Here is a 23,278-nt window from a genome sequence, read left to right on the forward strand (position 1 = left end):
TCGATTATCTTAGTATACAGAAGATCAGCTTAGTATACCTTAAGTAAGGATTTCAACAGTTTGTTCCCACACAGAAACATAAAGTGAAAAATAATAGATGATTTTTTTTTAAATGATGATGAAATCAGATCAGACCTATTGTCATGTTTAATCCCAGTGAGAGTCAAGTTGGGAATTGATAGTTTCTTTTCTTTTTTTTTTTTTTTTTTTAACAGAAGATCAGTTTAGTGTACATTAAGTAAAGATTTCAACAGTTTGCACCCCCATAGAAACACAAAGTGAAATATACTGTTTGAGTACTCGTTATAGCATTAAGCCTCAGTGTACAGCACATTAAGGACAGAGATCCTACATGAGGAGTAAGTGCACAGTGACTCCTGTTGTTGACTTTACAAATTGACACTCCTGTTTATGGCATCAGTAATCTCCCTATGCACCAGTCATGAGTTTCCAAGGCTATGGAAGCCCCTTGAGTTCTCCGACTCTTATCTTGTTTAGACAAGGTCATAGTCAAAGTGGAGGTTCTCTCCTCCCTTCAGAGAAAGGCACCTCCCTCTTTGAAGACCTGTTCTTTCCACTGGGATCTCACTCACAGAGATCTTTTTGCCAGAGTGTCTTGGCTTTCCATGCCTGAAATACTCTCATGGGCTTTTCAGCCAGATCCGAGTGCCTTTAGGGCTGATTCTGGTTGCCCCTCTTCCAGGACAGCTCTCTGCTGTGGCCAGGGAGTGCAGTGGAGGATGGCCCAAGTCCTTGGGCCCTGCACCCCATGGGAGACCAGGATAAGTACCTGGCTCCTGCCATCGGATCAGCGCAGTGCGCTGGCCGCAGCGGCCATTGGAGGGTGAACCAACGGCAAAGGAAGACCTTTCTCTCTGTCTCTCTCTCTCACTGTCCACTCTGCCTGTCCAAAAAAAAAAAAAATATATATATATATATATATATATATGACAGGGCCGGCATTGTGGTGTAGCAGGTAAAGCCGCCACCTGCAGGGCCAACATCTCATGTGGGCGCTGGTTTGGGTCCCGGCTGCTCCACTTCTGATCCAGCTCTCTGCCATGGCCTAGGAAAACAGTGGAGGATGGTCCAAGTCCTTGGGCCCCTGCGCCTCTGTGGGGGACCCAGAGGAAGCTTCTGGCTCCTGTCTTTGGATTGGTGCAGCTCCAGCCATTGCAACCAACTGGGGAGAAAGAGAATCTCTTTCATCTGCTGGTTCACTCCCAAGATGGTCACAGCTGCTGGGGCTGTACCAGACTGAAGCCAGGAGACAGAAGCAGCATCTTTGAGGTCTCCCACATAGTGGGGAGTGACACAAGCACTTGGGCCATCTTTTCTGCTGTTTTCCGAAGCCATTAGCAGGGAGCTGGATTGGAAGTGGAGCAGCCATGCCTTGAACTTGGAAGTGGAGCAGCCATGCCTTGAACCCACACCCATATGGGATGCTGGCACTGCAGGTGGTGGCTTAACCTGCTATGCTACAGTGCTGGCCCCAAAAGGGGCAGTCCTTGGGTGCAACAGCTAAACCATTGCTTGGAATGCCTGCATCCCGTGTCATAGTGCCTGATTCAAGTCCTGGATCCTCCACTTCTGATCTAACTTCTTGCTAATGCATATCTTTTGAGGCAACAAAAGGTGACTCAAGTGCTTGTATTCCTACTGCCCACATGGGAGACCTGGGTGGAGTTGTGAGCTCCTGCTTTTGTCCGTGCTCAGCCCTGGCTGTTGCAGACATTTGAGGAGTGAATTAGCATGTGAAAGATCTCTGTCTCTGTCTTTCAAATAAGATGAAAATAAATAATAAATTAAAAAAAATACATTATAGCAATTTTAGATAGTAATTCCTTCCTGCCTCTGTCACTATGGCTTGTTGTTACTTCTTTATGCATTTAGTGATTGATTATAGTATTTCAGTAAAGTTTATTTCCCGTGTAGTGTACATCCTCAGAAACTGCATAGATTTGTGCATGGGTGCATTCATTCTGAGATCATAATTAGTTATGGCAGGACTCTCTGTCAGTGTCTCTTCTCCTGATCTCACTGTTAATATGCCTGTCACTGTTGGTATAACACTGAGAGCTGTTAAGCTCCAAAAATGGCTGATTGATTTTTCTATTATTTTGGTGGTCTCCTCCAACATAGTTTGTTTCCCAGTCTGAAGTGATTAAACCTGGGCTACTTTGTGGGCTTATCCTTATTTGTTTAGTTGAGGAAAATGTACATAATAAAATTTACCATCATTAAAAAATTCACTGTTTTTAAGTGGATGGTTGAGTAGAATTAAGTATATTCACAATGCTGTTCAGCCAATCTGCGGAACTTTTCAATCCTGTAAAAATGATATTCCATACCCATTAAATGAGTCCGTATTTCTCCCTACCACCAGACCCTGTGTACTATGATTTTACTTTCTGCATCTATGAATTTGACTAATTTAGATACCTTGTAGAAGTGAAATCATATAGAACTTTAATTTTTTTGTAAATACCTTATTTCATTAACTATAATATCCTCAATTTATACATGTTATAGTATGTATCAAAGTTGTGGCAGGAAACACATAACAAAAATTGCTATCTTAACTTCCCAAGTGTACAGTTTGGTTGTGTTAAGGATATTAACATTGCTGTAAAACAAATCCCTAGAACTTTTTATCCTGCTGAACCATAGTTATGTATATATATATATATTTTTTTTTTTTTTTTTGACAGGCAGAGTGGACAGTGAGACAGAGAGACAGAGAGAAAGGTCTTCCTTTGCCGTTGGTTCACCCTCCAATGGCCGCCACGGCCGGCGCGCTGCGGCCGGCGCACCGCGCTGATCCGATGGCAGGAGCCAGGAACCAGGTGCTTTTCCTGGTCTCCCATGGGGTGCAGGGCCCAAGCACCTGGGCCATCCTCCACTGCACTCCTTGGCCACAGCAGAGGGCTGTCCTGGAAGAGGGGCAACCGGGACAGAATCCAGCGCCCCGACCGGGACTAGAACCCGGTGTGCCGGTGCCGCTAGGCGGAGGATTAGCCTAGTGAGCCGCGGCGCCGGCCTCATAGTTATATATATTTAAAAAACTCCTCATTGTATCATCTCTTCCAGCTCCTGACAGTCACTTTAATTTTCTATGACTATGAATTTTGTTACTTTACATACCTCATGTAAGTGGAATGATTTAGTGAAAGTCATTTGTTTTTTTTTTTTTTTTTATATTTTATTTTATTTAATGAACATGAATTTCCAAAGTACAGCTTATGGATTACAGTAGCTTCCCCCCAACCATAACTTCCCTCCCACCCACAACACTCCCCTCTCCCACTCCCTCTCCCCTTGCATTCACATCAAGATTAATTTTCAATTCTCTTTATATACAGAAGATCAATTTAGCATATATTAAGTAAAGATTTCAACAGTTAGTGCAAGTCATTTGTAATTGGTTTGTTTCACTTAGTCTAATTCTTTCAGTGTCCTTCCATGTTGTAACATGTGACAGGATTACTTTAATTTTAAGGCTGCATACATAGTTCATCAAGTGATTTTGGTACCTTTATCAAAATGATTTTATCATGTAAAGATGTTTATTTTTGCCTGTGAATTCCATTGTTCTATGTGCTTTTATACTATTGCCACACTGTGTTTTTTTCTTTTTTTTAAATTTGACAGATAGAGTTAGACAGTGTGAGACAGAGACAGAGAGGAAGGTCTTCCATTGGTTCAGCCCCCAAGAGGCCACTATAGCTGGAGCTATGCTGATCCGAAGCCAGGAGCTAGGTGCTTCCTCCTGGTCTCCCAGCTGGGTGCAGGGGCCCAAGCACTTGGGCTATCCTCCACTGCCTTCCTGGGCCACAGCAGAGAGCTGGACTAGAAGAAGAGTAACCAGGACTAGAACCCAGTACCCATATGGGATGCCGGCACCGCAGGTGGAGGATTAACCAAGTGAGCCATAGCGCTAGCCCCCACACTGTTTTGATTATTGTAGTTTCATAATATATATATATATATTTTTAAATTTTTTGACAGGTAGAGTGGACAGTGAGAGAGAGACAGAGAGAAAGGTCTTCCTTTGCCGTTGGTTCACCCTCCAATGGCCGCCACGGCCGGCGCACTGCGGCCGGCGCACTGCGCTGATCCGATGGCAGGAGCCAGGTACTTATCCTGGTCTCCCATGGGGTGCAGGGCCCAAGGACTTGGGCCATCCTCCACTGCACTCCCTGGCCACAGCAGAGAGCTGTCCTGGAAGAGGGGCAACCGGGACAGAATCCGGCGCCCCGACCAGGACTAGAACCCGGTGTGCCAGTGCCACAAGGTGGAGGATTAGCCTAGTAAGCTGCGGTGCCGGCCTCATAATATATTTTGAAATGAGGAAATATGGGTCCTCCAATATTGTTCATTTCAAAATTGTTTTGAGTATTTTGGGTCCCTTGATATTCCAAATTAATTTTAGGATGACTTTTTTTCAATTTCTGCAAAAAGTGCCATTGATATTTTGGTAAGTATTGCATTGAATAAATTACTTAAGGTAGTTTTGATATCTTAACATTGTCTTCCAACCTAGTAACATTATATACCTGTCAATTGTGTTGTATTCATTATTAATTAATTAATCTGAGGTGAGGGTGATTGCGATTGGAGTCCCAGTATTTTAGACTACTGCCCCTGCAGTAGAGCCTCTGTGGTGCCTGGGTGGTCAAGAGTTCCACAGCTATGGAAGGAGGGTTATGAATTCCTGTTAACTGCCCCTACTGTGGAGATATCAGAATTCTTGGCTCTGTTTCTGTCAAACAAAACTTGGAGGAGGGTTGTAGTGAGTGGGTCTTGCTTCCAATGCCAGTGATTCTTACTGTTCTTGTTCTTTTTTTTTTTTTTTTTTTTTTTTTTTTGACAGGCAGAGTGGACAGTGAGAGAGAGAGAGAGACAGACAGAGAGAAAGGTCTTCCTTTTGCCATTGGTTCACCCTCTAATGGCTGCTGCGGCCAGTGCACTGCAGCCAGCGCACCACGCTGATCCGATGGCAGTAGCCAGGTACTTATCCTGGTCTCCCATGGGGTGCAGGGCCCAAGGACTTGGGCCATCCTCCACTGCACTCCCTGGCCACGGCAGAGAGCTGTCCTGGAAGAGGGGCAACCGGGACAGAATCTGGAGCCCCGACCGGGACTAGAACCTGGTGTGCCGGCGCCGCAAGGTGGAGGATTAGCCTAGTGAGCCGCGGCGCCGGCTATTCTTACTGTTCCTAATGGAATTTTTGTAGGTTTGTATTATGGATGTTCCGTCATTTATTGTATGCCTTTGAACATTAGAATTTCCAGAAATTTCAAAAAAAAGTTTTATAACTGCCATCAGTTATGCTTCTATTTTTCCGGGGTGTGGATCTCGGAAACTTCTCATACTATGCTATTTTGAAAGTGGAATCTTGACACATTTTTTCAAATGAAATAAACACAATTTAACCTTTCATCTTTTTAAATATATTTGTAACTTATTTAATCCGATCTGTACAGTCAGAGAAAGGAACAGAAATGACTTCTCTTGACAAATTCATACTTACAGTGTTCTAAATGAGTAAGGAAAAGAAAAGAGGAACAGAAAGAAGATGGGAGAGAGCAGCTTTTTAACAAATGGGAAATTGTTAAGGAAGAAAAAACTCATTTCTTCCAAAGAAGGGAAAGTTGTAAATATGGGAAAAAACAGTTTGTAAGGGTGATATCTCCCTTCTATGTTAATGAATAGAATTGGTACATGTAATCCTATGAAAGCTCCCCAAATTATTATCAAATGTGGAGTAGACAATGGTAGATATTACCATCATCACTGTATGTTTTTGACCTAAAGAATTAGAGGAATGATAGAATTGGTAGCATGGATAGTTAACAGAGTAGCTCTTGGATCATATAGAAAAGTTTTTTCTCCCTATCAATAGAGCTTAATCTGCATATTGGGTGTTTCTGTCTCCATTAGAGGCCTTCATACTTCTTTTGAAGGTTGTGTTCTAAGGTGATGTATACTAGATAAACAGGTCTCAAACAAAGGAGAACATTAATGTTGCTAAATTATCTCAGATGAAAAGGTAACATTTAGTGTAAAGGTAGGTTCTAAGAATGCAGGAGTCTTACCAGATAAAGTCTGGTAATCTAAATATTCTTTCAGATGAAAGCCCCAGAGGCAAATGAAAGTCAAATATTCACTGACAAAACATGAATTCTAAGCATATAATAAAACCATACTTTTAGACTTTGAAGTAAAGGCTTGGGAATAAGGCTTCCCCATCTGGGTGTTCTGATTTCTGTAAAAAGGGTAGAAGAACGGGCTCTCTGGTAGTCCATCTACCTGGATGTGGTGATGAGGCACCTTTGATTCTGTCTGCACTCTTCTTTCAGTCACAGCACCAAAATGTGAAATTCAAAAAATTCTTCAAAAACCAAAGAATTGCATCATTACTACAGGGAGAACCTTGGTGAGAGTTTTTTTCAAAATTGGGGAATGAGTGGGACTTTATAAAGGAAAAATACAAACATGATAGAGTGCCTGCTACATAGAGTTCAATGTGTTTTGGTTAGAGGTCTCTCATTTCCTGATTCCAAAGCTTTTATAACACAGTGGTAATCAAATCCATGCGACACTGGCATAAAAACAGATATACACACTAATGGGTTACAATAGAGAGTCTAGAATAAATCTTGACAAGGGATGACAAGACCCTTTCATGAGGAAAGGACAATCTTTTCAACAAATGATATTTTTTGTTAATTATGATATTTGCCAAAATGTTGGCATTCCTGTTATCAAATTAACAATTTCCTTCATATTTCTATTTAGTTGGTACTGTTTCTGTTTGCTTGTTTATTTAAATCACCTTGTAAAAGTATTGAGCTTTTTTGATGATTGTTCCAAATCTGTTGAATGTTCATATTTTTCCTTTAGTCATGCAAATTTCATAAGATGAGTTCCTTCATTTGTTTTGTTATAACATTTCTCATTAAGACTGAGATTATTCCTTTATTGAGATTATTGTAAACCTTTTCAGTAAATCTTCATGACCAGGTTAGGTGCTTTTTGTGTATAGATTTTAAATACTTATTTTAGCTTACCAGCATTTGTTAAAATTTTAGTTATTTTCTGACATGCTTCTATTTTTGCTCCAACTTCAATTGAATTTGTTTTTCATTTAAAATGCATAATAGAGATACCTGGCTTAAAATTTAACAGTATACAGTGAAAATTTCATTTTAATTCTGTGTTACTATTAAGAGACTTTCATTCAAAGAGTTTCCTTCCAAGTACCTTTGGGAGCACATAAAGCCAGGTTGGAGTTCACTGACTTCTCAACAATGGAATTATGGGCTGGAATTGTATGCAAGGACTGGCTTTAGGGAGAGCAGTGCTCTGTCACTAAGCTGTGGGCTGCAGTGCTAGCATCCCATATGGGTGCCATTGGTGTCCTGGCTGGTCCACTTCCAATCCAGCTCTCTGCTAATGTGCCTGGGAAAGCAGCAGAAGATGATCCAAGTCCCTGGGCCCCTGCACCCACGTTGGAGACCAGGAAGAAGCTCCTGTCTCCTGGCTGCAGCCTGGCCTAGCCTCGGCCATTGAGGCCAGTTGGAGAGTGAACCAGCAGATGGAAGATATCTCTCTCTCTCCTCCTCTCTCTCTAACTCTGCCTTTCACATAAATAAATTAAAAAAGAAAAAGACTGTCTTTTTTTCTGAAACATATCCCTTCTGTAGTTGGCCCTGTCATGGTAAAGGGGACCACTGTTTCTCATTACCCAGGCTGTATCAATAGGAGAGATCTTTCATGCTTGTCTTTGTCTATTTGTCTTGCTCTCCCATAGGCAACTTATCAACACATCCTGTCATTTCTACCTGCAGACTATATTTCAACTGTTTCTCTGTCTCTTTAAAATATTTATTTATTTGTTTGAAAGTCAGAGTTACACAGAGAGAGAAGGAGAGGCAGAGAGAGAGAGAGGACTTCCAACCGCTTGTTCACTCCCCAGTTGGCTGCAACGGGCAGAGCTGTGCCAATCTGAAGCCAGGCACCAGGAACATCCGCTGGGTCTTCCTGCAGAGACCCAAGGACTTGGGCCATCTTCTACTACTTTCCCAGGCCATAGCAGAGAGCAGGAATGGAAGTGGAGCAGCCAGGACTTGAATCAGTGTGCATATGGGATGCAATGCGGCACTGCAGGCGGCAGCTTTACCCATTATACCATAGTACCAGCCCCAACTCTGACTCTTCTTATTGCTTGTCAAGCAACTGTCATCTTTGGTTGGATTTTTTGGTACTTGGGTTCAGTAGCCTTTTCATTATTTCTTTGATTCTACTCTTGATACCAACTATTACTTTTTTCACTGAAGTAGCCTGTGTGTTCCATTTTTGTCCTTTTTAATATGTTAAATATATTTACTTAAGGATGGGCATTCAGATACATGGGTTAAACTGGCACTTGGGACACTCATATCCCATTACCAGAATGCTGGAATCCAGTCTTGCTTCTGCTTTGAATCCAGCTTCATGCTAATCCACCTGGGAGGCAAGCAGATGGTGTTCCAAGTACTTGGGATTCCTGCTACTCACTTGGAATAGACAGATGGAGCTATTGGCTCCTGATTTTGGCCTGGTAGCCTCAGCTTTTGCTATTATTTGGAGAGTGAACCAGTGGATGGAATATCTCTCTGTTTTTCCTTCTTTCTCTATTACTCTGCTTTTCAAATAAATAAATAAAAGAGTAAATATCTTCAAAACTGGGGAAATTTGAATAGCCCTTTATATATATATATATATATATATATATACACACACACACACACATACATATATATATTTCTAATTCTTTTGAAATAATTCTGTTATTATAATATTTATCTTCTATTTTTCATGACTTTCTTATGAAGGATAGATTTTCTAAGAGTTTATTTTGAATGAAAATGTTATAATGTCCTTGTTCCCAGCCCTTGTTCTTTTCTTCCTTCTAAACAATTTTGAGGTTTCTGGCACTCTGGGATCCTTGTCAGGAATTAGGGTGTTTTTTTTTTTTTTTTGATGACTTTGGGTGTTTTTCCCTTACTGCCATTTGGCATAAGTCACATTGACTCTTCAAATAGGCAGTTTTGCCCAGATTCTGTGATACTTTAACAATTTCTTCTGTTTCTAGATTAGTCAATATTTTTTTTCATTTATTTTTGAGAGTAGGAGAGCCCTTTCATAGTCTCCAGGTCCTTTTGTAAATCCAAATTACTTCTTTTCCCCAAAGCATATCAATATGTGCATTTATTCCTAACTGTCTCTCAGTTGTTGAACATCTAACCACCCCTAAATATAGTAAGGCACAGAGATCAAAATGTATTTGCTCTATTCTCACTTACCATTTTCTGTTTCACTCCTTTGACAGTTCCTTTTGTTTTTGAATGTTTTACGTTTTGTAAAACTCTGACCTTGTGTTTCTCCCTTCCATCTGCCTACCTAGTTATTTACCCATAATTTACCCATCATTGGTTTTTTTTGAATAAATGGAAATTTCTAGTGCTTAAACTAACCTCTGGTGTTTATTTTTGAAAATAATGAATGTTTAATGTCTGTGAGTATGTATATTTAGATATATTTATTTAATTCTTCATAAGAATGTTTAAAACTAATAATATATTTTAAAAATATAATAGTAAGTTAAAAATCATTTAAGATGAAAAGAAATTTACAGAGTAATCAGAAAGACAAGGACAGCTTTGAAGAATTTTTTGGTGAAATGTGACCACAAGTGAACTGAATATGATCTGAGTCTCAAACACAGCAAAAACTGTTCTTTCTTTTCTGAGTGTATGCACTTAAAACAGAGGAAATAGGAAATAAGAACCATTTGTTCTGATTAATATTTAAATAGGCTCATTTTTATTCACATAATGAATGACATTTTATTCACAGCAATGCCTTTATTATAATTTTAATCATTAAATTTCTATATGAACTTTCAAATTTTTAAAAATTTCTTATTTTTTTACACCAGGAAGCCATGACACTCTCTTAGTTTCTGAAAAAAAAAATGAAAAATTGTAGCATTTTAATGAAATGAAAACAACAAAAATTGTAATGTCCTGAGAGAGGCATTTATGTAGAAGTCAGGTATCACTTGGGACACATGCATACCATATCAAAGTGCCTGAGTTCTAGTCATAGCTCTGCTGATGATTCCAGCTTCCTGCTAATGCAGACCCAGGGAAACAGCAAGTGAAGAGTCAAGTAGTGGGGTTCCTATCACCTATGTTGGACACCTAGAATGAATTCTTGGCTTCTGGCTTAGGCCTGGTCCAGCTCCTACTCCTTCAGGCACTATAATAGTGAACCAGTGTATGGGAGATGCTGTTTCTGCCTCTGGCTGGCTGGCTGGCTCCCTCTTTCTGCCTTTAAACTATTTAAAATGAGTAAATAATAGTAAAACATTTTTTAAAATTGTTGAATAATATTGTTTTTCTGTCATTTTGTGGACTAGTTAGCTGTAACGGACTTTTTGTTACATTTCATATATTTTGTTTGATTATAATGTTAGTATTCTAATTTTAGGCCTTTGAAGACAACTTAATTGAAGCAAAGAAAGAAATTGAAGCATCACAGAGTAAATATAATGCCCTATCATTACAGCTGAATAATAAACAGACTGAACTCATCCAAAAGGATATGGACATTACCCTGGTTAGGCAAGTATATCCAATTTTTATTTACTATCGTAGAAATGTCATCAGTCATTCAGAATGACAGAATTTATCTTTATTATTAAAATCTCAAAATAGCAAGAATATGCTTTCTATGATACATATGATTATGCATTGGATACCTGGAATTTTATATGCTAAACTGAGAATAGTTACCTGGTAGCATTTGGTGGGTCCACAGAATTAGGAAAACATGGAGTAGGAACACATTTAATTCCCTAACAAGAACAAGACATTTTTTCATTGCTTTATTCTAAAATACCTAGTTCTGTTCTATATGTTATTCATATTATTATAATGAATATTATCTAAGAAAATTTTTGACTTTTTGTCTTATTGGTTTCTGTATAGTTTTAGGTTGTGAAATATTTTTTAACTACCAGCGTAGTATGTTTTAAAATGCCACTAAAAATGTGCTTACTTGAAAAAGTGAGCATAGTACAGTTGTTTTTTAAGTGTTTTGAAAGATGTTAAAATCAGCGGTTAATTTACTTCATAATTACCTTTACTAGAAAACACTATTAAAGAGAATAAATCAGGACAAGGATTTTGCTTAGTTGACAGATTGATACATACACACACATATCTGTATGTATTTATTTTGATGGCACCAGAACATAAAATTGAAGATGTGCTTATAGAAGTATATGCTAAACCTTAATTGTATAATTTATTTCATTTAAATAAATGCTTAGTGTACATGAGAGGGAGGAAGTAATTGCCATTTTGTTACTCAGTGGGATGCAGTTTTTCTTTTGGTTAAAGGGAGGTAAAAGTTGACTGAGAACTTGATAAATGATTGCTGTGTTTTATGTATTTCCACTGGGTATATATGGTTTTATAATTTCAGATATGCCACTGTTAATTTATTCTGGATGAGAAATTTTATTGAATCTAGTAAAATAAAATGTCAGAATTTTAACTAATTCCCTGTATTACATTTTTAAAACTTTCTATCATAAAGGTGAGGAAAAATAGATGTTTCATTGATAATGTACTGGTTGGCTTACCAGTCCAGTGTGTAGTGTTACTTCTGGTTTTAAGCCAATAATTTCAGTTCACAATTGATCATAATGAAAGGACTAAGAGTCAAAGGGAGCACATAAACAAGTCTAGTACCTGCTAACACTAACTGATAGAATAAATAAAGGGGAGAGTGATCCAACATGGGAAGTGAGATACTCAGCAGACTCATAGAATGGCAGATGTCCTAAATAGCACTCTGGCCTCAGAATCAGCCCTAAAGCCATTCGGATCTGGCTGAAAAGCCCATGAGAGTATTTCAGGCATGGAAAGCCAAGACACTCAGGCAAAAAAAAAAAAAAAAAAAAAAAACACCCTAAATGAAAGATCTCTGTGAGTGAGATCCCAGTGGAAAGAACAGGTCTTCAAAGAAGGAGGTACCTTTCTCTGAAGGGAGGAGACTACCTCCACTTTGACTATGACCTTGTCTAAACAAGATAAGAGTTGGTGAACTCAAAAGGCTTCCATAGCCTTGGAAACTCATGACTGGTGCATAGGGAGATTACTGATGCCATAAACAGGAGTGTCAATTTGTAAAGTCAACAACAGGAGTCACTGTGCACTTACTCCTTATGTAGGATCTCTGTCCTTAATGTGCTGTACATTGAGACTTAATGCTATAACGAGTACTCAAACAGTATATTTCACTTTGTGTTTCTATGGGGGTGCAAACTGTTGAAATCTTTACTTAATGTATACTAAACTGATCTTCTGTAAAAAAAAAAAAAAAAGAAGAAATTATCAATTCCCAACTTGACTCTCACTGGGATTAAACATTACAATAGGTCTGATCTGATTTCATCATCATTTAAAAAATCATCTATTATTTTTCACTTTATGTTTATGTGGAAGCAAACTGTTGAAATCTTTACTTAATGTATGCTAAACTGATCTTCTGTATATAAAGAGAATCGAAAATGAATCCTCATGTGAATGGAAGGGGAGAGGGAGTGGGAAAGGGGAGGGATGCGGGTGGGAGAGACGATATGGGGGGGAAGCCATTGTAATCCATAAGCCGTACTTTGGAAATTTATATTCATTAAATAAAAGTTTAAAAAAAAGCCAATAATCTAACAAAATTAGATGAGTATTTCTAAATAGGAATAGCATCTTAGATTGGGAAAAAATAAATGATTATATCTTGTGATTCTCTTTGATGATATTGTAACTTCTAGACTTTTTTTGACATTTTCAGTTTAAAGGTTTCTTATACTTCTCAGCAGTGCTATTTTCATTTTACATTGTTTAAATTTTTGAACATTGTTTTATATATTGAGTTAAAATCACTTTTTTATAATCTTGTACCTGTTTATCTTAGTTTTTGTATCTGGAGAATCTCAGAGACAATCTAATCTGTTTTTTAACAGAGCCCTTCCATTAGTAGAAAATAGTATCAATGACTACATTTTCTCATTAATTGATTAGTTACCCCTGTCTCTCATACAAATAACACATATATATTACAATTATATGTAATATAAAAATGTATATTTTAAATATATATATTATATATAAAATAGTGTTATGATGTTTTGTGTTGTCTTTATAAATATATATGCTGTATTGTCAGCATCCATATTGTCAATTTTCTTAAAATATAGCACCGAGTATGGAAATACTTCAAACTATGTTACAAGTATCACTGTCTAGAATGTTTACATAAATCTTTCTTATAAAAGGTGCTTACTTTCGGGCCGGCGCCACGGCTTACTAGGCTAATCCTCCGCCTAGCGGCGCCGGCACACCAGGTTCTAGTCCCGGTTGGGGCGCCAGATTCTGTCCCGGTTGCCCCTCTTCCAGGCCAGCTCTCTGCTGTGGCCAGGGAGTGCAGTGGAGGATGGCCCAGGTGCTTGGGCCCTGCACCCCATGGGAGACCAGGAAAAGCACCTGGCTCGTGGCTCCTGCCATCGGATCAGCGCGATGCGCCGGCCGCAGCGTGCCGGCCGCGGCGGCCATTGGAGGGTGAACCAACGGCAAAGGAAGACCTTTCTCTGTCTCTCTCTCTCACTGTCCACTCTGCCTGTCAAAAAAAAATTAAAAAAAATTAAAAAAAAAATAAATAAAAATAAAAATAAAAAAGGTGCTTACTTTCTAAATGCCCAAAACAGGATCTGAAATAGTACTCTACTGAACATAATAAATACTTTGTAGTGATAATGATAATGTGATATCCAAGACCTCTCTGAAAGTAAAAAATTCTTACTTTTGTACTGAAGATATCTTAGTTCCCTAGACAGACAATACTTTTTTTGTGAACAAACTTAAGGCCATATTTTTTCCTCCTAATTCTTAAAATACATTACATGGTAGAAGTGGTTGCCTTTATGCCAATCCTGGAGTGATCTTGTCTTAAGTAAATTGTTCTCTAGCTTTTCTCTGATATGTTAATACATCACAACATTAATAACAGCAGAGAACAACTGCCTTTGAAAAAGACATCTTAGGTTTAAGGGTTTTAACCTCATGGGGTAAAATAACTGACTCAACCAAAGAAGCAAACTGCTCTGGAAATGGCGAGAGATTGGTACAAAGATGTTGAGTTTTAAAGATTATGATTTTGTCCTGATTGGTAAGAAGTTGAGGTGGTTTAACCCATATTCATAGGTTGAAAACTGGCAAATATTGAAATGACTGTTTAAGAGTGCCTTTCAATTTAATCTTACCTTGCCACTTAGTCACATTTTTTTGCTCGTATTTCCCTAAATGCAGATTCATAATTGTTGTCTGCTATTGAAGAACTTAATACAGTGCCTAGCACAGATTATGAAAAGAAAAAAAATAAGAAGATGTCTTAAAGACATTAATCACTGTCCTAGTCTGTTAGATAAGGTGCTAGCAATTATAGTAATTGCTTTTGATGTGTGTGAAGTAATAGCTTTGGAAAAAGTGAATGTTGCCAAAAAATAAAGACTGAATCAACTAATAATCTTCATTTTACATATAAAAATAAATCAAAAACTATATTAGTTCCTTTTTATAGTAAACTACTTGAAACATTTTACATATTTTTTTCTTCAAAAAATACAGGATACAGGATATACAATTGCACAAAATATTCCAGAAATGACATTTCCTTTTTTTTTCTTTTAAGGTTTATTTATTTATTTGAGAGGCAGAGTTAAAGACAGATAGAGGGAGAGACAGAAAGAGGTCCCCATTTACTGGATCCCTCCCCAAATGACTGCAATTGCCAGAGCTAGGCTGATCCAAAGCCAAGAGGCAGGAGCTTCTTCTGGGTCTCCCACATGGGTGCTGGGGCCCACTGCTGTCCCAGGCACATTAGCAGGGAGCTGGATCAGAAGTGGAGCAACCAGGACACAAACCAGCACCTATATGGGGTGCTGGGACTGCAGGCAGAGGCTTAACTTACTGCGCTGCAGCCCTGGTCCCTACATTTCATTTTAACAGTTTGAGGAAGCTAGGCTATTGAATAGAACATCAGATCCATTCGAGGATACAGTGCAATGTTAACTGATTGGGAGTATAAAAATTGTGTTTTGCACTAAATTTTGCTTGAGTTTATGTTCTTCAATTTAGTTATTGCAAGAGCTGTGATAACAAATAAGGCAACAATATCCACATATGCACATTTTCTTACACAACAGTAAATGAGTAATAGCTAAGTGAGTGTGTATAATTATAAAAGTTTCATTGTAAGAACTCATGGAGAAGAAGGATAGTAGCACAGTTGGTAGTTTGGAGCAGAGGAGTTTCTCTTGAACACTCATTATAAGGTAATCATCAGAATGTCTGCAGTGTTGCTCTTGAGTTTTCTGTATGAGGATTGTCTGCTGATGTACTCATTTCCATCATCATTTTTGTTTCACAGGGGGGTGATGGCTGTGATATACCAGTGCTGCTTTATTGAATCTGTATGATGTGCTCAAATTACACCAACCATGATTGTGAAAAAAGTGGTGTAGGTGCTTCCTTCTTTGGAGATACTTTACCTTATTGATAAATGATGAAGTTGACTTTGCTCTGTTTCTTTGTGGAAATTCTGTTTTGAATTCATAACCATATAAATTTCATTGAAGGTTAATCCATATTACTTTAGTAACATGGGCTATTTTTTGTGAACTACCTCAAAATAGCTTCCAGGAGTTAGGGTGTGCAAATAAATTGGTAAATACTGTATAACATATATAATAATATACATGTCTATAATAAATACAGAGCATCTGAACATACTTGTAATTTAACTATAAATTCCATAGCAAGTGCTAGCCAAGTAAGTTGACTACAACTTTTTCCTGAGTAGATAATGATTAAATCTACAGTTGAGGTGAGAATTTTTATTAGAAATTTGTTGTGAATCTGTGACAAAAAATGAATGTGAATGCAGCACAGTTATAATTTTTGATAGGAAAATCCTTAGCATCAGAACTCAGGTTGAATGAATACCTATGTGTTGCTGGTTTTTCCCAGTCACTTGGCAGAAGCAAGGTATACATTGTCTCTAGAGGATGGTTAAACAATTCTGAACTTAAATTATGTCTATAGTTTTGCAAAATAATGTCTAGCATATAGTTAAAAATAACAAATATGTAATAAGGAAAGAGAAAAATTAAAAAGACATAAGAATATGAAATGAGGTTAGACATTATGGTATAGTGCCTTAAGCCACTGCTTGGGATGCAAGGATTCCATATCTGATGATGATGTGAGTCCCATCTAGTCCACTGCTGATCCAGCTTCCTGCTGATGTATTGGGCATTGCCTAAAACCTCCATTACAATATGGTGCCTGGCGGATGTTTGAGGGGCATGTTTGCGGCTGCTGCGGTTAAGCCACATAAGATCGGACCACTGGCAGGGATAAGTCCGCTTTGGTTCAGGACAGGTGGACAGTGTGTGATCTCTATACTTTTCTTAAGATGCCCCTGTGGGTGGTCCACCCACACCTTCATGACCTTTTCGCTGATTGGCTCCCCTGCTGCGCATGTCTTTTTGTAAGCCTTATAAGCCTGTACACTTCCTCAATAAAATAGTTCCTGCTTTGACAGAACTCACTGGTGCTTGCTGTGTTCTTGACCCATTGACCTTACCTTTCCCGTTCGCCTTGTCAGGGAGTGCTTGTACTGTTCCCTGCTGGTCAGGGACCAGCCTCAGGCTTACGACCCCAACACTGATGTATCCTCAGAGGCAGTAGTTGAAGGCTGAAGTGTTTGAGGCCTCTACCCTTGTGGGAGAGCCAGATGGAGTTCCAGGCTCTTGACTTTGAACTGACCCAGCCCTGGCTGTTCCAGTATTTGGAAGATTCCCCTCTCTTTTCCTTTCAAGTAGATAAAAATTAATAGTAATAGTAATAATAATAGTAACCAGAAATGAAGAAGACTTAACTTATGATGGTTTTGCATAGAAAACTCAGAGTAGTATGGGTATATTATTCAAATTTTAAAAATGAGTATATCATTCTTGGTAGATAGAAGGTCAATTTATAAAACTCAGTTTCTGAGCTGGTGTTGTGGTACAGTGGGTTAAGCCTTGGCTTTTGACACTGGCATCCCATAGCTAATCCAGAACCTTTCTGATGTGCCTGGAAAAGCAGCAGATGATGGCTCAAGTGCTTGGGTCCTTGCTACCCACTTGGAAGACCCAGATGGAGTTCTAGGCTGCTAATGTGAGCCTGACAAAGCCTAAGTTGTTGTGGCCATTTCGAGTGAGAACCAGCAGATGGAAGATGTCTTTCTTTTCTCTGTCACTTGACCTTTCAAATAAGCAAATACATAAACTAAAACAACAACAACAAAGCACTACATTGCCATTTTATACTGGGAAAAAAGCTTAAAATAATTTATAATATCAATGAAAATATAAAGATTAAACACTGAATGCTAGCTCTAAAACATTGAGAGAGTAAAAGATCTAACATGTTGCAGGGATGTGGAAAATTCATGATACTGAAGACTAGATATGATGAAAAACTCACTTTTTTTCCAAATTGAATTAGATTCAGAATAAAACTCCTCATGAATTATCAACAAAGCAAGCATTTACCACTCTTAGGCCAGGAGCAGCAAGGAGAGGTTGTTTCTGGATCTCAGTAGTAGAAAGAACCCTGGGAGAGTGTCTGCATGATAGGAGCAGTGTCCTTAAGCAGAGGACCACCCACACTGCTGCACTGTCTCAGCAGAGAGGGGGCCAGGGAAATAAATACCCTAGACTCTTTCCCCTTTGCCTTCCAGGATTTGGCCATTATGTCCACTGGATCAAATTCAGTGAGAGACAAAGATCAAGGCCTCAGTGTAATGCAGGCTGTAGAATATAGCCACTCAGGCTAAGTAGGGTAGACAATGAAGGTTGGTGCATTCTGTGTTGGTTCATTTTTCAGAACTGTTCTAGACATTGTTGCTTGTTAATTTTTCTATATTTACTTTAGAGTAAACTTGCTTATTTTTGTATTATATTACAGTACCAAATTTACAAATAAACCCAAAGAACTTGGTATCATTGTGATCAATCTTGTTCTGTGTTATGGTTTGCCATTTCATTTGTTTTAGTCGACCTTTGTGTCCCTATGAAGTGCTTTGCTTCCCATAAAGGTATTGAATGTGTCTTGCATACACTGTTACTATTCCATGTTTTTGAAGCTGTTTTGAGTGGAATTTTTTCTCATGTAGTTTTCAAGTGATTTTCCTTTTATTGTTTATGGTTTTACTGTACATGAATCAAAGTGTAATTTTTAAAGGTAACCCAAACAATTATTTCATTTTTACTGTGAATTTTTTTGTGTGTAAATTTTTTGCCTTGAGTTCTAATTCCTCTGAAGTTACTATTGATATTTCGGCTGTAAATCAGTTTATTTATAGGATAACATAAAATAAGAACATAATTATTTAGGTACATATGATAGTTATAAATTACACTAGAAATGCAACCTAGGGAAATAACAGCCATTTAACTTTTGTGAGCATTGTTCTACATATTTCTCAGTCCCTATTTATAGATAGAAGATAGGGTAGACAAAGTTTTTGTATAAAAGGAACTAAATTGCACATATTCTTTCAGTAACTAATAACTTTAGTTTTTGTTAATGTATTGAAACAGTATTTGACTCTCTTATGTACAATTGTGGGAATTATCCAATCTCATATAATTATTTCTTATCTATAGGAAACAATCTTAAACTTTGCATGTTTGTGTTGTGTTTTCTCAACACAACATTTCATCTTTAGTCAGTTTTGATACTCTGGTATGTACACTTTGGAAATTAGCTAGAAATTCAACCATGTGAACTCCCCCTTAATTTTTGCTTCATGAAGTATAGCTTTTATCTCCTCTTGGATAATCACTCTGCCCACAGAGATTTAGTCTTAGCTGTATATATTACTTCAGTGCTCATCACTAAGATTCTTAGTATTTTTATGAAAAGATTTACTTTATTTAATTAAAAGGCAGAGTGACATGGGGGAGGGAAAAGGACGATGAGGGAGAAAGGGAAGTGTGGGTGGGGAAAGGGAGAGACAGAAAGAGAATATCTTGCATCCGTTGATTTATTCCCCAAATGGTCCCAAATTGCTGGGGCTATGCTAGGTCAAAGCCAGAAGCCTGAAACTCTGTCTGGGCCTCCCACATGGGTGGCAGGGGCTGAAGTACTCAAGGAATCTTCTGATTTCCTAGGTGCATTAAGAGGGAACTGTATTGGAAGTGGAGCAGCTGGGACTCAAACTGCTGTTCATATGGGATGCCAGTGTCATAAACAATGGCTTAACCTGCTACGCCACAATGCCAGTCACAGCTTTTTACTCTTGACATATCATTCTTGTTTTGTATTTTGTTATGGACCCATCTTTACCAGGGTCTTCTCTGTTGCTAGGGTATATTTTCTCCTCAGTCAGCCTCATATTTAGCCATATGATTTATTTTGGCCAGTGGAACAAGAGTGAAAGTGACATATGCCATGTCCTAGCAAATATTTTAAAGGACTCCTTGCTTAGTTTACCTTTGCTTTTCACCCTCCACCAGGGGAGTAACATATTCCCAATGCAGTCTGTTACTCTAGTTTGAGTACCAGAAGATGAAAGTCACTTGCAATGTGAGCAAGTAATAAATCTTTACTTTTGTGAGCTATCAAGATTTTTTTTTTGTAAACTGCAGAATAATATAGAAAGCTATTTCAAACCCTCTGTGTTTTTGCTATCAAACTTGGTCTCTAAAGAGATCTTCCTAATTTATCCCATGGCCCACTCAATCCTTTTGATAGCATCATGGTGACTGAGAGATCATTGGATTTATCTTTCACAATATAATATTTTTTAAACAAAACTTAACAGTCTTCCCCGATGGGAAGAAATATTGTTGGTGCTTAGCATCCTCTCTTTCATCTCAACCTGAATTTCCTTTATTCCTTTTGATCTGTGTCTAGAGGAACTTCTCAAGTTTGAACCTAAGAGAATTATTTTATTTTCCATAGCTTTGATTTTGCTTATAACTGCTCTCATTATGGATTTTAATGCCACGGTGTCATCTTTTTTTTTCCTTTTTAAAAATCCCTTTTTGTAATCCATTTCATTCATTCAGCAACTGTTTTCATCTATGCTAGAAACAGCAGTAAGTATTGATTACTTAGTTGGGAGATTCACTTCCAGTACAAAGCAATTGAAGCAACAAAAATCCGAGGAAAAGAAGGATAGAAAGTAATTCAAGATAATGCATTATTGTGCTGGCTACTGCTTCTTGTTGAGCCATGAAGAGATAGTGGGTACACTGAATTAACTGCCCACATTGATTCTAGAGAGAGAAACTTAGCTGTACTACATACAATAATCAATCAGATGGAAGCAGGTCATTTTTCTGTACAGCTTCCTCTTGAGTTTTATCTTCCATTGGTCAGAGTTTACCAACATAACATATCCTATATGGTAATCCTTTTATCCTAGTCTGATACAAAGAGACAAACAATCCAGGCATACATCTGGTTGGCCTCAAGTGATGGAATCACATGAGCTGTAAATTTTGGGTGGGCTGAAGTGGCGTTTAAAGGCCAAGGCAGAACAAGAGACCATGTGTTCATGAGCCAGGAGAGTCTCAGTCTGAAAAGAAACAATACATGTGTCTGATAGAACAACACATATTTTTTTTTGACAGGCAGAGTTAGACAGTGAGAGAGACAGAGAAAAAGGTCTTCCTTCCATTGGTTCACCCCCACAAATGGCTGCTACGGCCTGTGCACTGCGCCTATCCAAAGCCAGGAGGCAGGTGCTTCCTCCTGGTCTCCCATGCGGGTGCAGGGCCCAAACACTTGGGCCATCTTCCTCTGCCTTCCCGGGCCACAGCAGAGAGCTGGATTGGAAGAGGAGCAACCAGGACAGAATCTGGCACCCCAACCGGGGCTAGAACCCGGGGTGCCAGCACTGCAGGCAGAGGATTAGCCTAGTGAGCCACAGCACCGGCCAGAACAACACGTATTTTATAAGGGATAGGGACTACCCTGGGTGCTTTGCTTATAGCAGTGAATAAAACACTCCTACCCTTCCAGAGATGTCCTCACTTCTTGACTCTCTATTGCTCTTTCCGAGAGGTGTGATGGGTTTTTTCCATACTTTATCTAAATTTTTGTTCTAAATTTTCTCGAGTAGTTCCTACTCAGAATTACACTTTACCTCTGAGTATGCATGTTGAAATTTTCAGTTTTCTTAATTTTAAGCATTAAGTAAGTCCTGCTTACTATTTTTTATTTTTTATAAATTTTTAAATGAGAAATCTAGACAGACTCAGTGTTTACTGGTGCTCCAAATTTGTGCATTTTGTAAGGTTTCTTTGTTGTAGACTTTGATGTTCATTAAGTTCCACTTTCAACTTTTATAACTGTGGTATATGTTTCATCCTGTCTACTTTTCAGAATGTGGTGTATGTAGACGAGGGGAAACATATCTTCATAGAATGAAATCATCCCTTAGTTGAGGAGAAAATTCCTATTTAGTATAGTCAGTATATGTTATATAGTATAGTCAGCCATATGTTAGCCAGGAGACCTAAGTCAATGTTCCATTTAGAGAGGGGATATAATGAGGACATGACATATCATATTTCATTTTTTTTTTTTTTTTTGACAGGCAGAGTGGACAGTGAGAGAGAGAGACAGAGAGAGAAAGGTCTTCCTTTGCCGTTGGTTCACCCTCCAATGGCCGCCGCTGCAGCTGGCGCACCGCGCTGATCCTGGCAGGAGCCAGGAGCCAGGTGCTTTTCCTGGTCTCCCATGGGGTGCAGGGCCCAAGCACCTGGGCCATCCTCCACTGCACTCCCTGGCCATAGCAGAGAGCTGGCCTGGAAGAGGGGCAACCGGGACAGAATCCGGCGCCCGGACCGGGACTAGAACCCGGTGTGCCGGCGCCGCAAGGTGGAGGATTAGCCTATTGAGCCACGGCGCCGGCTCTTTTTTTCATTTTTTTTTTTTTTTTTTTTGACAGGCAGAGTGGACAGTGAGAGAGAGAGACAGAGAGAGAAAGGTCATATTTCAGTATTACATAAAATATAGTAAACTTACTTTTGTGTCAATGTTAGAAGACATTTGCTCTTTCTTAATGAGAGGACCAGAATCAGTAATTGGTTTGCATTAAGAATCAGAGGCAACAAAATGTATGATGTATCTTTAGTCATAAAAAACACACTTAACAGTAGTGATTAAAAAAAAACTGCAGTGATATAATCATACTATTATAAAGCACTTAAGAATGAATGAAAGGAATACAAGGATAACCATATGGCATAGTGGTTAGTACCCTGATTGGGATTCTCACATATCATATCAGTTATTGGATTTAAGTCCTGGCTTTGCCCCCAGTTCCAACTTCCTGATAATGTGCACCCAGGAGGCAGTGGGTAATGGCTCAAATAGTTGGGTTCCTGCTACCTGCTGGGAGACCAGATTGAATTCCTACCTTCTGGTTTCAGCCTGGACCAGCAATGGCTATTGTAGGGATTTGGGGAGTGAACTACCACATGGGAGAGCTCTATCTCTCTATACACTCCTCTTGTCTTTATATCTCTGCTTTTCAAATAAATAAAATGAATTAGTACTTTTTCCAAAAATTAGAAGACACAATCTCCAGACTGTACATTATGTATTTTATTTTGATAAAATTGGTATCCATAAATATTTGCTCCATTTGAATACCCAAAATAATTTCCAATTTTGTATTACTTATATCACAAGGAATTCACTACCACAGGAAACTGGAGCACTTTGTCCAAAGTGTCTGGTTCTCTTGGACTCTTAGTGCCATCATTATCACCACCATCAGTCATTTGTCCTCCTGCTTACTAATTTTACCCTGCATGGATTGAAAGGGCTGATTTTCCCTTGTGGTGATGTCCTTAATTCTTCTTTCTTCATTATTTTCTTTAAGTTGCATTAGAGGCACAAGAATCCTAGCCTAGGCCTCTGAGGTTACAAGTTAGAATTGGCAGTGGAGTTTTAGGAACTTTGGTTTGAAACTTAAGTTGCCTTTTGGAATCCTTTTTTAATACATTTAATTTTTTAATAATGTAAAATGGAGGATTGACTTACCTTATTTGAACATTGTCGGATAACTGTAGTCAACATCAATTGTAACTGAAGTGTTG

General features: G+C 38.5%; 1 protein-coding gene across 24 annotated transcripts in view; it reads left to right on the top strand.

The window, feature by feature from the left end:
* Window positions 1-23,278, top strand: part of CNTLN (centlein) — a 396,518-nt gene that overhangs the window by 113,067 nt on the left and 260,173 nt on the right. For all 24 annotated transcript variants that reach the window (XR_011380190.1, XR_007919395.2, XM_051845306.2 and 21 more), the window contains one exon: window positions 10,540-10,673. Coding sequence is in view for 22 of the 24 variants with exons in the window: in XM_051845306.2 (XP_051701266.2) it covers window positions 10,540-10,673 (134 nt within the window). In the remaining 2 variants the exon portion in view is untranslated. The remainder of the gene's footprint in view (window positions 1-10,539; window positions 10,674-23,278) is intronic.

Source organism: Oryctolagus cuniculus, chromosome 1 (genome assembly GCF_964237555.1).
Source record: "Oryctolagus cuniculus chromosome 1, mOryCun1.1, whole genome shotgun sequence".
NCBI lineage: Eukaryota > Metazoa > Chordata > Mammalia > Lagomorpha > Leporidae > Oryctolagus > Oryctolagus cuniculus.